Raw genomic sequence first — 13,937 nt, 5'->3', positions numbered from 1 at the left:
CATTCACAGAACCTTTGCCACTTTTAAACATACAAATTCCAATTCAATCTTTAACATTCCTAGATGAGATTTAATAACACCATTGCCAGCTGGCCTAAGACCATATTATGGGAACTTGTACTGCAATAATGAGCAGGCGGGCACACAACTTTGATAGCAACTTTCAACAATACAGTTGAAAGTTATACAGTTTGATTTTATTAGATACAAAATATTCATATAGGAGATATAAAGAAGAGTTAGCAATAAACACAACAAAAGGGGAAATATATAAAGAAAATTTTATTTTTTTAAAAAAACTAAACTGATACATTGTCATTTAAGAAGTCATAATCAAAACAAGTTACTTACATTGCTGCTTTCAACAGCAAAAGTGCACTGGTTCCATGATAGCATACATTAATAAATTTACTTTATTAAAATTTACAAATACTTGAGTTACCTATACATTTATTTTGTATACAAAAATGGAAATTTAATAATTTAGTCAAAGTGTGCATCGTTAACAACATATTTAACTATTTTCTGCCAAACCCTCACCAATTAGTTGAATAGTAAGAGTTCCACTTTTATCTGTCTCAACCACCAATAAGCATTTGAAAATGCCTGGGGATCTTGGTTTGAATTGGACTGGTAAATTGCAGTAGTGGTGACATCTGTGAGAGAAAATGTATAAGAATTAGGTGAGCATTTAACAGACTTCTTCAACATATTTAGATTGAGAAAAAGAAAGTTCTGGAGCTCTATTACCAGCAGAGTATTTTTTTATCATAATAGTATATTACAGCTTGTCAGCTGGTTGTGCTATTCTGGAGACGAAAAAGAAACTGTCTATATGAATTTCATTCTTAGTTGCATAGAAGTAGTCCTTGGGGTATGAGGCAGTTGGAACCAAGATTGCCATTGCTGAACAATATGGTTGTAAAAAGTGTTGTCATGTGATTGCTAACTCTTAGTGATAACTGCAGACGCAGTTGCTGTTGTAACTCCAGGACATACAAACTGTTGTGTGGGAAGCAATGGGACCCTGAGATAAAGACTGTGGGGTTGCTGTTGGGTGGGGTGGGGTGTAGGCTGTGCATAGGCAAAAGGAGGCTGAATTAAAAAAGGGGACACTGCTACACCATAGGAATGATGTGAGACTAGGGGAGAAAGCCATTATGCCAATGAAAGGAGGCCAGAAGAAGAAGAAGCCATGCGAATACAGGGAAGATGGGGGGAAGCAGGACACCCCACTATACAAATGGAGGGAGGCTAGGGGCACTACTGGACTGACTTGCAACTTTCCCTGCTGGCTTCTGCATTGATTTTGTTCGTGGGTTAGACAGCAGAAAAGGCACAAATGGCAATCATATGCCCACAGGATCGGAGTATGTAATGGCTTGAATGTTTGGGATTAGTTGTAAGTGCCACTCATTCAATGCTGTCACAACTTAGAATTGTAATTGAACAAGTGATTTTTTAAGCAGGAACTACCCCCTAGTTCATAATGACAACTATTTCTTCTAAAACATCAACACTATTCAAGACAACCTTACATGTCTGACAAGAACTGAACCGCAGTGGCACAGTGGTTAGAATGCAATATTGCAGGCTAATTCTACTGACTGCCAGAAGGGTGGGGTGTTCAATCCTTACTGGCTCAAGGTTGATTCAACTTTCCATCCTTTTGAGGTTGGTAGAATGAGGACCAGGGGTGAAATTCAGCAGGTTCTGACAGGCTCTGGAGAACCAGTAGCAGAAATTTTGAGTAGTTCGGAGAACCGGAAGATACCACCTCTGGCTGTGCCCAGAGTGGGGTGGGAATGGAGATTTTGCAATATCCTTCCCCCAAGAGTGGGGAGGGAATGGGGATTTTGCAGTATCCTTCCCCTGCCGTGCCCACCAAGTCACACCCACAGAACCGGTTGTAAAAAAAATCGAATTTCACCACTGTTGAGAACCCAAATTGTTGAGGGCAATATGCTGACTCTGGAAACTGCTTAGAGAGAGCTATAAAGTACTGTGAAGCAATATAAAAGTCTAAGTGCTATTGCCAAGTAAGGGTGCCTAGGGCAATCAAAAAAACTAAAAAGAAACTGTAATACCTAATAAAGAATAGGCAATCTGTGGGCTACAAGTGGGACCAAACATAATCCCAGACTATCCTGCCAAATTTTGGCAACAAACTTTCCCATTTATCAATGCTTCAGTTCCATTTACTCTGTGATATTGTTAGGCACCAGGTATATTCATCGGCTGCTCTCAGTGACCCAAATAATTAATTTAAAAATCTGAATCTATGAATAGAAAAGGATTGCTTGCTGCTGCTGTAGGGCATAGGTAACCAGCATTTTAACTACAAAGTTTAATATAGAAACATTCAAATGCATACACACTCACTAATGTACATATAACCAGCCCTCTGTGCTCTTCCCTCCCAATGAATTAAGTAGGAGCACAAGGATGAAGAATGAAACAAGGAACAATTTATTTGACGGCATTTGATTTGATTACATAATCAATAATATAAGTCATTCTAGCCAAGTGATGAAGTTAATCAGCAGGAAAACTTTTGTAGGTCAGTCTTTAGTGACCAAAGCTGCAGGTTGCACACCCCTATATTATGAACAGTGATTCTCTCACTAACTAATCTATGGAAGTATATTGTGGCTCACTTTGAATCTTCTGCAGATTAAAAAAAGGCTAAAACAGTAAAATATTTTGTAAACTTTCATTTTTACAAGTATGTAAACTTTTCAGGTACCTGTCTCTCTTATAATTTTCATTCTGTTGGTGCAAAATTTATTCCAGATTATTACTAATATTAAAATGTTTAACAATAAAGGAAACTAATAATGCTCTTTATTATAAAATCTAAAACAACTGGAATTTTGGAAGCAGTTAAAGCAAGCCAAAGCTACAGCAAACAAGAACCTCCAGATATATCCATCCATCCATCCATCCATCCATCCATCCATCCATCCATCCATCCATCCATCCATCCATCTATCTATCTATCCTCTATCTATCTAATCTAATCTACCTACCTACCTACCTACCTACCTACCTACCTACCTACCTACCTACCTACCTACCTACATACATACATACCCCCACACCTACACCACAGATATCTCTCAGCTTATGATTATAACTGAACCTGCAATTATGTCAATTATGTTTATTGCGGTTGTAAGTCAAAGCACCCATACGACTAGACTGTTATTTAATAATAATATGACTGTTATTTTTTTGCCTTTTCACAGTAGTTCTTAAGTGAATGTTACAGTCATTAAGTGAATGCTGTAATCATTAAGCAAAGCAATTCATTTGAATGGGCATTTTTAGACCAGTTTGGTCTAGTGCAGGTGTGTCAAACTGGCGGCCTGTGGGCCAGATGCGTCATGCGCAGGCCACATTAACCCCAGTTCTGCAAAGGGAAAAACATTGCGAAACATCACATGCCAGCAATGTGCCACCATGAGTTTGACACCTGTGGTTTAGTGGTTAAGGAACTAGAAAGCAAGAACCTGAGCTCAGATCCCACAATAGCTATGAAAGGCAACTGGGTGACCTTGGATCCGTCACTTACTCTCAACCCAACTCACCCCACAAGTTGTTGTTGTAGGGAAAATAAGAGGGAAAAGGTGGGTTAGACATATTTGTAGCCTTGAGTTATTATAAAAATAATAAAATGAGATATGAATAAATATTGTGAATCTGGTAGATGTACATTAGTGATGTGGAACACAACAACTAGTCATGCAGTCACATGATTGTCGGGGGCAGTGTATCCATTTATTAAGGCTGGAGATACTGTCAAACCCAGCTCAAGAACCACATAGAAAAATCCAGCCAAGATCCCAAAACTGAGAATAATGCCCTTTGTAGAAACGACACTAGGAACTTGGAAAAATCCAAGTTCAGTTCTTTATTTGTTCACACCAGAATCTTGCCAGATTACCCTATATTGCCCTCACCATAATGGATTTACCCTGAGAGGTTATACGAAGTAGCTATTCTAACTCTCTGTCTCTGATCCAGATAGAGTTGTGTTGTTTTTTGTCTTGTCCCTCTCCTTGGAATGCATGTTCTCTTCCTGCAAAACTGCTGCTTCAATGCAGTTCATTGTATCACCTCCCCTTCTGTAGGCACAATCATCCTATCTGCTTTATGGGCCATAAAGTAACTGTTCCATGGCCATCTTAACCTCCAATAGTCATAAAATGACCGACTGTAAAGAAAGGAGTATCTGTATGCCTTCTACCAACTATTTTAAGGGAAAAAATACATTTTCACTCACCTCAAATTATAATGGGAATGCTTGATATAAAAAGGCTCTCCAGGACTTCTAAAGTTGAGCTGTAATTTAATAATTGTTTAAAATATTTGAGTTATTTTATTCATTACCCAGCAAGTATATAATCCCTCATGAGACATAAATTTCAATTAAAATAGCCATATGCAGGTTCCATGGAGTAAAAAAATATAATAGCTAAGCTTGGCCTACAAATTATGATACATATTTAAACATTAGGATTTATATTGGATATAGTTTCCAATTTTAGTAATTATTACTTTCTATTGGAAAGTAAATTAGCAAAAGACAATGATCCAAATAACTTTAACATGAGAACAAGTATTAAGTATGTTAGTGTAAAGATTTATCAAATGCAACTTTAAACAATCCTTAGAAGTCAATATACCTGGCAGGAAGACATAGAATAATTCTTCATGCTGATTTTCAATGTACTTGATTCGCCAATTTTAGTTGGAGGAAATGTATAGACATCTTCTTGGGCATATACCCCTTTCCTGGTTTAAAAAGAAAAAAGAAAAAATGCTACTAAAATAATCCTCTGTTTTAATTGGTATTTGTAATTGGGAAGTTACTTAAAGCTACAAAATGTATTTTATAAGACCAATCCGTCACTGTTTTAGTCTTAAGAAACATCTGAATTATTTTTCATGCCCGCAAGATAAAACTGCATTTCCTCCCAATTCTTGAACAATACTAAGAGGGTTATAGTTGAGTAAAGAGTATTTAAATATAGACTACTTCATAGTTTTGCATCTCGTGTTTGTTAAGAGTTCTGAAGGTAAAATATTATTGTTTCTCATAAGAAGATTGTTCTTTGTTCAGGTAAATTTATTCTGTGGGGGGCGGGGAAATCAGTTTGGGATTACATTTAATAAGCTTTGATTTTTAAAGAAGCATGACTGAAAAGCACCATTTATATTTTATCATCATGCTAAGCCATATTTAACCCTGGTTTGTAAAATAACCATGTAGTAGCTTGGCTTGTACATAATGTTATACCATAAATCAGGATTCATGAATCAAAATAGTAGATCACACCACATTAAAAATCAAATCCTTGTACAAGGCAAATCTATGGCCTTGATTTTATTACAAAGCAGTTTGTAGATATCATAAAATACTGCTAAATAGAATGTATATTTAAAACATTGAGAATGAATGAATGTGCAGAAATGTATTTTATAAATTATCCACTTTACATACCATATGTTGTGATCAAATATACTGAGGTATTCTCTTCTTTGTGATACATCTCGAATATTGATTTTTACGAATGATGATGCGGATACTTCATTTTTTAACTGTTTACTGCTTAGGATACTCTGTTATAATATATAAATTACAAAATGTAATTAATTAGAGAAGTGCTATGCTTTTTTTACCCATTAATTATGCAGAAACTGAATCAACCAACTAATTTTATTCTACAGAAATTAAGTAAACCAGAGCTACTTCTTAAAGCTGATACTTTCATACTAAGGTTAGCATCATTATACTTGCTAGAGTATAGGAAAAGAGGTAAGGGGTAAGTCCTAGTATTTTATCAAATTATGGTATTTTACAAAGTATATGACATAAGATTTCACTAAGATATTCTATTTAAATAGTTCATTTTAAAGCTTTAATCAGAAAGCAATTAGACATAAATATACAAATTGTTTACGATAGGGGTGTTTTTTTCTTCTTCCATTCTATGTAAAAGGAATGTTATAATTATGACTCTAATTCAAACAAAAAATAACTACTCCTTCATATTCTTACCATTCCACAAAACTGAAGTCTATATTTGTCTGTCAAATGAGGCTCATGCAATGGGTGACACTCAAGATCCCAAAACTGAGAATAATGTCCTTTGTCTCTAGGTAGAAACGACACTATAATCTATCAAAAAATTAGAAAATCATGAATGTATGACTATTTGACCAAACTTGATTGAATTAATAGAATGAACTATATTTGAACATTATGACATGATTTTATTTTAAAAAACACATTGCAAAACCTATTATTTAAATAACTTCACCCAACGAACTATTGATGGCTTTGAAAATATAATTAATAATTAAAATATTTAAAAACATAAAGAAAATGAAGCAAGACAATCTGGACTAAAAGCAACCATTAAACCCAACCACATCTGCATTCTCCCCAACATATTAACCCCAGGCCTGAGACCAAGCCAGGTTTTAAAGGCTATTTGGACCCTCAGGAGACAACATGCTGTCTGTATGTCTGGGGAGATATTATTCCAGAGGATAGGAGAAGAGAAGACACACAGAAGAGGTCTCATAAAATGACAACATTTAATGAAGGGATCTGGAATTCATCAACTCAGTCCAAACACACTGAATAAGCAGAAATCCAAGTAATCAAGTCTTATACCAAAAAAGAGCTTTAAAGGTAATAACCAGCATCTTGACTCCATGTGGAAGCCAACAGGCAGCCAATGAAGCTTGCACAGCAGTAGTGACATGTGTCAATAATAGTTGCAGAAAAATATTATGGTCTCTGTGTAGCACAACACAGCCATTCGCCCATGAGGCTGTGTCCGGCTTTTTGGGAGTCCGCCCGCAAGAGAGCAGCTGCCCGGCAACCCCCCTCTTTAGCTGGGCACAGAGCCACTCACCAACCTAGCGGTATCCCGAAGGCGCTAAGCAACGCAATCACCTTTGCCCCCCCCCCGGTTCCCGCGGCTTGGCATCTTCGGGATACCGCTAGGTTGGTGAGCGGCGCTCTGCCTGGCCGGAAGTGGGGGGTTGTCCAGGGGGCTTATTTGTGGGGGAGGGCTTATATATTTGCCCACCAGAAAAATGTGGTATGGCCTTATTATCAGGGCATGTCGTAATTTCGGGGAAACACGGTATATGCCAGCAAACTGCTTAAACAAATTAGTCTGGAGTGTCATCAGAACAGAGGAACTCTTCTAGTAAGGACTGTATGACTGTATATCATCCATATGTATGAGACTTGTACTGAAGTCTGTATTCAGTAATGCCTGTGGATGTTATTGCATGATGGAAAAGAGAATACCCCAAAACAATAAACCCTCCCCTCATAATAAGGTCCAAGCCATATTTTGTTTGTAATAAGAAAATAAGACCCTGTCTTATTTTCGGGGAAACACAGTAAAAATAAATAATGCCTGGAGCATATAGCTAACACTGAAGCAAAAGTAATTTAATGTTAAGAGTTTATCTTGCCTTTCCATTTTAGGATCTCAGAGGAAATTAACATTTCCTTCAATTTTCCTGACAACAATCCTATAAGGTAGTTTGGACTGAGAGACAATGAATTGCTCAGCAACTTTCTGTGGCTGAGAGTAGACTTCAATTTGGTGTGTGTTTGTGTGTGTGTGTGTACGCATGTGTGCACATGCACACTTTGTTTAGGATTTTTTTCCACAGCCATTTGGGAGTATAAAAGCTGTGTCTGTTGTTCTTTACTATCATCTAGTGGTCACTATAAAAATATACAGAAATGGTTAGGTTGGGATGATGGTGGGAGGGGGAGATGAAACTAATTGTAGGCAATAGAGATGGCAATAGCCTAATTTCCCAGAAGGAGCTGTCCTACTGCCTTGTCTTATGCCTCTGACCTGTTCCACTTCCTTCCTTGTAAATTTGTGTACAAAACACTTTTCACAGTTTGAACCAAGAAAAAGAAAATATGCCATGGAGAAAAAGGAACATTTTTTTTTGTATTGACCAAGGACTTTAGAATATCATTATCCTCTGAAAACAACAGAATGAAAATGAACTTTTGATAAACTTTTGAAAACAAGCAAAAAAATCTCGTATCTTAGGCATGTATTTCATCATTCTTTTCTGCTCAACTGCCAGAATTGCAACAATATATGGTAAAGGTAACAAAGTTAAAATTAATCTTGCTAATAATGGATAGCAGATGACCCTTGAGGCAAAGAGCATCTATTGGAAACACCTTAAAGTAAGCACATCTTGTCCAGGGTTTGCACATCAGCTGCAGAGCTTAGTCATGTCAATTTAAAGACATAGTTGCTTTAAAGTTTGTACCTAATCTTAATTCCTGTTTGTACCTAATCACACTTTGGCCTTGAACGTCTGGCTCTATAGCCCCTAGTAACATAATTCACACAGAATGTGAAGGTAAAAGGCAAGAAAAATATCTTTCCTGAATGTAAAAAGTAAAGATAATGGAATAGCAACTACTTCAGAATAATTGGAAATTATTCCAACACAAAGCATTCATTTTGTGCAATGTACTCAAAGAACAATGCTTTTGTAGAAACTTAAAGGTTTCCCTTGTCCAGTCATTTCTGACTCTAGGAGGCAGTGCTCATGTCTATTTCTTAGCCAAGGAAGTAACCGGAGCTCACCTCTTCGTGCGGTACTTGAGTCTTTAACCTGGGCTGACAAGTTTGTATATTTAGGACTAACTAATAAAATCTTACTGATATGCTTGATTTATTTTCAAAATAGAAGTTTCCAACAACCTGTCTTGAGGAACAGTTTTATCAATTATAACCTAGGAGTTTGGGACATCTTCTCTTCCTTTAAAGTAAAATCAGCTAAAAATGCAATTAATTACTATGAACATGATCAAATAGTGACTTACTTTTTCTTTTCCACAAACTTCAAGAGTACCTGAAAGATAGGAACACTGGAAAGCAGCATATGTAGCTCTGTAAACATCTCCACTTTCATCAACATCCTAAAATTAAACAATTATTAATCAAAACTATTAGTTATGTAATACACTGTTTAAATAATCTTTAATTACATTACTTTTGATTGACTAGAGATTATGAGTTTCAGTAATATACTGATTTCATGGTGTAATTTCATTATGTGAAAATTGTTTTTCTTGTTTATCAATACTGTTATGAAACACTTAAAATTATTTCAAGTTTTCACTAAACATATATTTATCATTTCTTGATTCAATAAATGAATTTCATATAACAATGTATGTCAACCAACTAAGGCTGATGTTTTTAAACCTGATATATACTGCCTTTAATTAGCACATTTTCAAAAGCATTAAACCTATATGTTTGTTTGTAACCTGTGAAACAGTCATAGGGCAATAATTTTTCTAATCAAAGTACCTCAAATGAGCTATTTTAAAGAATGCATCCAAAATCCAGGGCCCACTACTCCAATAGGAATAAAATCTCAAGGATTGTGTGGCAAAATAGTAGCTGTGCAGCTGCACCACCGTAGTCCGGTGATGTGATTTCTGACACTCCCTGCCAGCTTCCCACAAGCAAAATCAGGGGGAAACTGATTGGAAGTCAGAACTCACTCATTCTGCCAGTGCTTTTTTGTCCACCCATGGCCAATCTGCTTATCAGTTAAGAAAATATCTCTAAAACAATATATGGTGGGTTGTGGATTGTCTAGTGAATTGTAAAGTGTTTTCTTAAAATAAAAATCAGGTTTTTATTAAACAGACCGTTACAAAAATTCTACTTAGACCTGCTCTTCTAGTGACATAACCAATTTTCTACATGTGGTATTTAACAAACTTTTCATGTGCGTAAGAAAATACTTCCTTATTAAAGCAATCAAGATTATTGAATGAAATATGAAATTGTTTTTTTGCAATAATCTGAAATATAACATTTAATATAAATGATTTCACTTTCTGATTTGAGTCAAACTTTTACATCAGCAGTACGTAAGTTAGCAATAGCTGTAATTACAGTAGTTCATATATCCTGGTTAACTAGTTAATTCAAGAATGAAAAGCATGTTAACCTACATGGTGCTTTGAATAAACCATGTTTAATAAATAGTTGCAGAGAGGGCTGCAAAGACCGGTAAAAACACAAAACAAATTGCTTAAATGAACAGATTATTTCTTTACTAGAACTTGTCCCAATCTTTGAAAACCAGATTTTTTAAAACTAACCTTGACATATGGTGGTGCAAAAGAAGTCAAAAACCACTTCAAATTTTCATCTCCATTATTTTCAATCTCTAGGTATTTTTCTGTAAAATAAAATGGCCAAACAATAAAATGTTAATGGTAAATTTCATAGCGGTCCACAAAAACAAGCAATTTGTTGAAAATCTAAGCTGCTTATTTGGTCAGGAGTGATATTACTGGTAAGTTGTATAGTATTGTTGCTTTCCTACAGAAAACCAATGTGATACAAATATTCTCTTCTTACTCCAGCATTTTCTGAAGGCTGCATCTGAAGAGTAGCAAAGCAGTTCATGCCAGTAGTCCTTGGTTTACGATCACAATGGGATTGGAATTTCCATTGTTAAGTTGGTAGTCATAAAGTGAAATATCACATGACCACAATGATTTACAGTATAATGGCAATCCCAGCACTCAGCATTGTTGCTGTTAACCGAGAATTGCAGCTCATTAAGTGACTATCCATCCCATCCCAAGCCAAGCCATTTCAGGTTTGATTCTTCCCAGCCCTGAATTTCAATAAGCTAAGGGACTGTCTTCAACTATCTTCCCCCACCTCCCCCCTATCTCTGCCTTTTGAGCCATCCTGCACCATGCCTTGCCGAATGGCAAGAAACCTCAGGTTTGCAGGATTCTGGGTCTGCTTTCTACATCCCTATAAAAAAGAAACAGCAAAGACAGTGAAAATATTCTCCAATGCTAGAATTGAGCTTATTCTTTGTTTTTATTCTCTCTATCTCTCTATCTCTCTCAGCACTAAAAGCATGTGCCCCAAGGATATCAATATACCTGGTCTGTTGTGTGGATGCTTGGGTGGTTTAGGGGTGGGGGATTTTTTGGTGGGTGGGGGTGTGTTTGGGGATTGTCATGTGTGTTGGACCTGGTCTCTGGGTGTCATGTGAATTTCGTTGTATGTGTATACTGTGTATATATGTACAATGACAATAAAGTTTATAAACTCTATAAATTATAAATATAAATACCTAAGTTAGACTTTACCTGAGTGTTCACCAGATTTTGTCTCAGGAAAAATTATGGTCCGGTTTTTTACTTCGAGTTTGGTCAACTGTTTTTTCTGGCATGGTTGTATGTGAGTAACAGCTAGTTCAGACTGTGGCTGAGCATTCATTTTAGCAGTTAGTGAGCTCTTTTCAGATGACTTCTCAGTGATATTTTCCCGAATTTGAACCTTAACAAGCTATACATAATAGAAAGACATAACATTTATACCTTTTTCTATAATTTGTTTCAAGTTAACATCTGGATACCTATTTAGAACTGCCATCTAAGACACATACCCTAACATATTAGGGAATTATTACAATTCAACTGCAATGTGAAAATAATAAATGTAACCAGCTAACAAGCAATCCTATCAATAGCTTAATAGAAAACATGAATTTAAATCTTTTAAAAGTATTTGTTGCACAACAGTTGTATTTACAACATTATTTGTAGACTTAAGGATTAGATGTCAGGCCTGCAATTATATTCCTTTTAGAATTTTGGCCTGCCACACTTTCTCTTATTTCATTATGCTGTTTCATTAGTATAGTCGATGGGAGGGGGGAATAGACAGGAGTGAGATTGTGGAATGTATTGTTATCATTCTTTTCTAGCAGCTCAAGGTCATCCTTTGTCTCCGTACTTTCACACCTGACCGGAAGCAGCTGGGTGTGGATGCCAGAGTGGTAGAAGAAGTTTGGACTATGTGATGGATTGTGGGTGTGGGGACAAAATCATGAACTTTTAACTGGGTGGAATTCTGATGCCATTTCCAGTATTGGGATTCCACAGCATGATGCCAACATGTCTGTCTTATTAAATTGGAACTTAAAGGATAGCTCTGCCTTGGACTCTGATTTAATTCTGCATGATATTTGAACACTGACATTAGAGCCTTCTTGCAAGTTCTCAGGAAAGCATAGTAAAATACCTTGATTCAGATGCTATTGAAAATGTTTCTTTTTAAAAAAATATTAATGATTGTGTTGTTTTGTTCTATTTTTAAAATTAAGAATTATTAAACGTATGAGATTATTGAAAACTTTCCCCTATTAATGAGTCTATAGATATGATTAAAAACTATAGATTTTACTAAATATATATTTTATTTATATTATTATTGTTTTGTGGAAAGTAATAGGCATTAATATGTTTTCAAGAAAGGAAGTATACTTTCTTAAATTAGAAAGAGAAGATTTTAAGAAATCTTAATTTCCACTTCTATTTTTCATTTTTCCTGATAAGGAGTTCTTACTGGGGATATGGATCAGTAATAGTAATAAATGCAAGGTTTGGTCACAAAACTGTCTTACACCATTGTAACTTCAAATGATCACTAAGAAAAGTAGTCACTAAGCAAGAACTAGTAAAAGTTTGATTCCAGTTTTTATTAGCTGAATTAAAATGTGAATGACATCCTTTGTCTTATCTTATATATCATCTGGTTTGGGAGATAATACCCTATTTGTCAGGCAATCAAATAATATTTTGAGTATAATGGGGCAATGTAGAACAAAGATTATTGATATGAAGAGCATGTCTTGTTGATACCGATGAAGATTTTCATTTAAATCTGCATGTATTATGTAACTATATAGAACAGTTATCAATATATTTTTATTTGCAAAACATGCTCACCATCTTTCAGATTATCATTGTTATTTCTATAACATTGCCATATTCACTGGAATAAAGTTCAATAGACTGAGGAGATTGATGGGGTCTGATAATAATTCTCATGTTGGAATAAATCAAAAGTACATATGTACTTATTTTTTCCACTAACAAGTACAAAGCTCTAGGCTTCCAAACAGAGTTCAAAGATTCATGTTTGTTATTCCATCGCAATTTTCTCTGCAGTCCCTTCATATATTTTTCAGAAAATATGGATGCTTACAATATTAAAACTAGATATGATATCATGAATAACACTTTATTTTTAGAACTTTGGCACATTTTTGAAGCACTTACTTTTTGTCCACCATCACAAAGTATGTATATAACGCCATTCCATGGAAATATTGATTTATTATCTGCGAGTGATGGATTTGGGCTCACATGAATTGAAACATTGCTCCTAGAAAATTAATTCAATTCTTAGTTTTGAACTTTAGTGAAATGAGAAAATTTGATGTAAGAAATTATAATACTTTGAGATTTGTATAGAAGAATCATAAACTTCACTATGGTTAAGGAATAATGAAAAAGTTCATATACTGATGGATCATTTAGCAAAACATCCATAAAGCACTAGAACATCACAGAGTTATTTTATTATATCGTATAGAAAAATAACTCAAAATATCAATACATTGTGTTCACATAACCTGCAATGTGGAAAATTTTCACTATATACTGCATATACAAAAGAGACACAGCAGAAAGGCTATTAACTATTTAATGTTAGTTTAGTGTTAGTTTGTAATGGATTCTACTGCTTTCAGATTATCAAAACGTTGTCACATTCTATAAGACACACACAAAACATTCTTTCTACAGCACAGTTGTGTTCTCTTGAGTGTTAGAAAATACACCACAAAGTTGAAGGAATACGACAAAAACAAAAATTGCAGTTAAAATTTAATTAAAATTATCTTGTTAAAGTTAAAGTTATTAAACAATTAATTTACTCCATACAGATTCAGTTTGTAACTCATCAAGAATTGCAGTCAAATGAAAACATTAGAAGCCACACTTATGGCCATAAAAAAATTCTTATAAC

The 13,937-nt window shown here is 35.2% G+C and overlaps 1 protein-coding gene across 1 annotated transcript in view; it reads right to left on the bottom strand.

The window, feature by feature from the left end:
- Nucleotides 1-264: 264 nt before the first annotated feature.
- The window catches only part of CEP192 (centrosomal protein 192), a 77,851-nt gene continuing 64,178 nt past the window's right edge, over nucleotides 265-13,937 (bottom strand). Inside the window, exons 38-46 of the mRNA XM_087707311.1 lie at nucleotides 13,187-13,292; nucleotides 11,210-11,408; nucleotides 10,196-10,275; nucleotides 8,897-8,992; nucleotides 6,065-6,184; nucleotides 5,507-5,625; nucleotides 4,689-4,797; nucleotides 4,286-4,344; nucleotides 265-656 (exon numbers count right to left, since the gene is read on the bottom strand). Of these exons, the coding sequence (XP_087563437.1) occupies nucleotides 515-656; nucleotides 4,286-4,344; nucleotides 4,689-4,797; nucleotides 5,507-5,625; nucleotides 6,065-6,184; nucleotides 8,897-8,992; nucleotides 10,196-10,275; nucleotides 11,210-11,408; nucleotides 13,187-13,292 (1,030 nt within the window). The 3' untranslated portion in view covers nucleotides 265-514. The remainder of the gene's footprint in view (nucleotides 657-4,285; nucleotides 4,345-4,688; nucleotides 4,798-5,506; nucleotides 5,626-6,064; nucleotides 6,185-8,896; nucleotides 8,993-10,195; nucleotides 10,276-11,209; nucleotides 11,409-13,186; nucleotides 13,293-13,937) is intronic.

The sequence above is a fragment of the Thamnophis sirtalis genome, unplaced genomic scaffold (genome assembly GCF_051295495.1).
Source record: "Thamnophis sirtalis isolate CommonGarterSnake01/CBP01778 unplaced genomic scaffold, rThaSir2_p1.2 scaffold_2, whole genome shotgun sequence".
Lineage (NCBI taxonomy): Eukaryota > Metazoa > Chordata > Lepidosauria > Squamata > Natricidae > Thamnophis > Thamnophis sirtalis.
Note: the sequence above shows the minus strand (reverse complement) of the source record. Positions and strands in the feature narration are given on the sequence as shown.